General features: G+C 36.0%; 1 protein-coding gene across 1 annotated transcript; it reads left to right on the top strand.

Moving 5' to 3' along the window:
• Positions 1-1,334: 1,334 nt before the first annotated feature.
• On the top strand, positions 1,335-2,465 carry LOC105313006 (heat shock 70 kDa protein 12A-like). The gene has a single exon (XM_019997502.1). The coding sequence runs from the start codon at positions 1,335-1,337 to the stop codon at positions 2,463-2,465; it is 1,131 nt and encodes a 376-aa protein (XP_019853061.1).

Below are 2,465 nucleotides of genomic sequence, written 5' to 3'. Positions count from 1 at the left end.
ATTTACAATCAAAAATCTGTTGTTAATTGTAGCATGTATGATGTATTGAATGAAATTTCATAAGTTTATACACTAAACTTGCATCCAGTAAATATTCTTTAGCTAAAAAGCTTTCACTGCCAAAATTTATGTAAGACATACATCATGGTAATATTCCAGGAATAATTGCTTTAGTTGTAACTATAATTCCTGGAATCAGTAGTATTGTTAAGTTGTAATTATCATTGTACTCTTGTCATGTGATGATATTCATGATGGCTTATTCTTGGAATTTGCAACTGCTTACCAAGGAAACTAGTCGTAAAGAATTCTCAGAAAACAGACAACATAAAGGTCTAAAACTGAGAAAGTTTTTGTCAGTTGTTAAAGTTGTATCAAGTATCAATATCACAATGGCATCAGCAGGATTCTTTGCAATTGGTTTTCGAAGCATTCAAGTTATTCAAGTTAGACTTCGAAAACCAGATTATAAGCCTCCTTTTAGCAGAGCAAGTAAGATTTCTCGCACAGATGCTGGCTATCGTGTTGCTGATGGTAGTATTGCTGCTATTGATTTTGGTACTACATCAGTTTCAGTTGCCTTCTTGACAAAAGGAGATAAAAAAGTTACCACACTCATACTTGACCAGGAAGAGCAGTCTGCTCGAGTTCCTAATGCTGTTCTTTTGAAGAAAGAAGATGATGGCAAAATTAAGGTAGAGGCTTTTGGAAGTCTAGCTCAAAAAAAATTTACTTCAATGAGATCAAAAGAGCAGCATGCTCATGTCTATTTTGAAAGAATCAAGATGTTAATGAGAAGAGAAAAGGTAAGCAAAAATATTTAATACTTAATGATTGATTGAAAGTATAGGTAGTTGATAGAGATACAGTAGTTGAGTCATTTTCTGGTGATAAGTACTACCTGGTTGAAGTCATTGCATTCATACTTCAGCATGTGAAGGATCTATTGATTTATCATTTCTCATGTACTGTCAAGCCATTGAAGACAACAGATTTTGATTGGGTCATTACTGTACCTGCTATATGGGATGCACGAGGAAAAAGAATGATGAGAGAAGCTGCTTATATGGTAAATGATATTGTCATTTTTTTGAATATCTATAATAACATCAATGAATAATTGAATATAGGCTGGTTTGCTGTCAGGATATGGTGGCATAACCAAGTTCACTCCGGTTTCTTATCGCTCTTTGCCTCTTCCAGATGAAGTCAATCCTGACAGGCTGTCATTAGCACTAGAGCCTGAATCAGCTGCTTTTTACAGTCAGGAAACAGTGGGAGACCAGATTAAAAGTGATCCAGATACAGCAATTATCCAGCATCCTACAGATTACATGGTGATAGATGCTGGAGGTGGTACAATAGATATCACAGCTCACATTGAAGTTGATGATAGTATTGTAGTTGAGAATATACCAACTGGCAATGCATGGGGTGGTACCCAGGTCAATGAAGCTTTTTCTAAAATTCTTGAAGGTATAGTTAATGATCCTGGATTTGAAAAGTTTTTAGCTTCTGGAGACCAATCTCAAAATATGGCAGATATTATTAAAATCTTTTACACCGAATTTGAAGGTGAGAAATCACTTTTTGGAAAGGAACAAACAGAAGAAATTCGTATTTCATTACCAAGTCGTTTTGTTAGGTTTTACGATAAGGCTCTTGAGGCTGGTGTCAAAAGGAAAAGCGGTATCGATTATGAAGATGATGTGCTGTTTATTTCTAAGGAAGTAGTGGAGTCTGAGTTGTTTGGTCCAGCACTTAATGGTATAATAGAGTGCACTTTGGAAGCTATCAAAGCAAATGATAATGATCTTAGCACCTTTTATTTGGTTGGTGGGTTTGGAGGGTGTAAGTATGTTCATAAAAAGGTCAAAGCTGCTGTAGAAAAAATCTTTCATGGCCAGGGTCGTTCTTGTAATGTGATAGTACCCCCTACTCCTCAATTAGCTGTTGCTCAAGGTGCAGTGATGTGGCGTAAGAATCCAGAGAAGATTAAAGCAAGACGCTCTGATGCTACTTATGGGATAGGAGTATCTTTACCATTTAAAGATGATGAGCATGATGAGCATTACAAGTTTTATAATGAAGAGCAAGAAGAATACAGATGCACTGATATTTTCAGTGTGTTTTTAGAGAAAGGAGAGCTAGTGCAAACAGATCAAGTTATCACAATAAGTTTGACACCACTTCATCAATCAGATGAACAAATTACCATTGGCATCTATTCTACTCCTAATCTTGGAGTTCGATACACAAAAAATACAGATGGTAAAAGCACAGTCATAAAAATCGGTCAATTAGTCATCGATATTCCTAATCCTGATGATGTACCAAGGAATGAGCGTCACGTCGACATCACTATGGATTTCAGTGGTACCGAGATACAAGCTAAAGCAAAGTATCGTATTACTGGAGAAGAAGTTAAAACTGTTTGTGACTTCCTTTCTGCCCAAAAAATTTAG

Source organism: Amphimedon queenslandica, unplaced genomic scaffold (genome assembly GCF_000090795.2).
Source record: "Amphimedon queenslandica unplaced genomic scaffold, v1.1 AMPQUscaffold_13365, whole genome shotgun sequence".
Lineage (NCBI taxonomy): Eukaryota > Metazoa > Porifera > Demospongiae > Haplosclerida > Niphatidae > Amphimedon > Amphimedon queenslandica.
The sequence above is the reverse complement of the archived record's forward strand: the minus strand, read 5'-3'. Positions and strand labels throughout refer to the sequence as shown.

What these genes read in the sequence shown, in the direction of transcription:
- LOC105313006 (XM_019997502.1), top strand. Translation starts at nt 1,335, where the DNA reads ATGGTGATAGATGCTGGAGGTGGTACAATAGATATCACAGCTCACATT.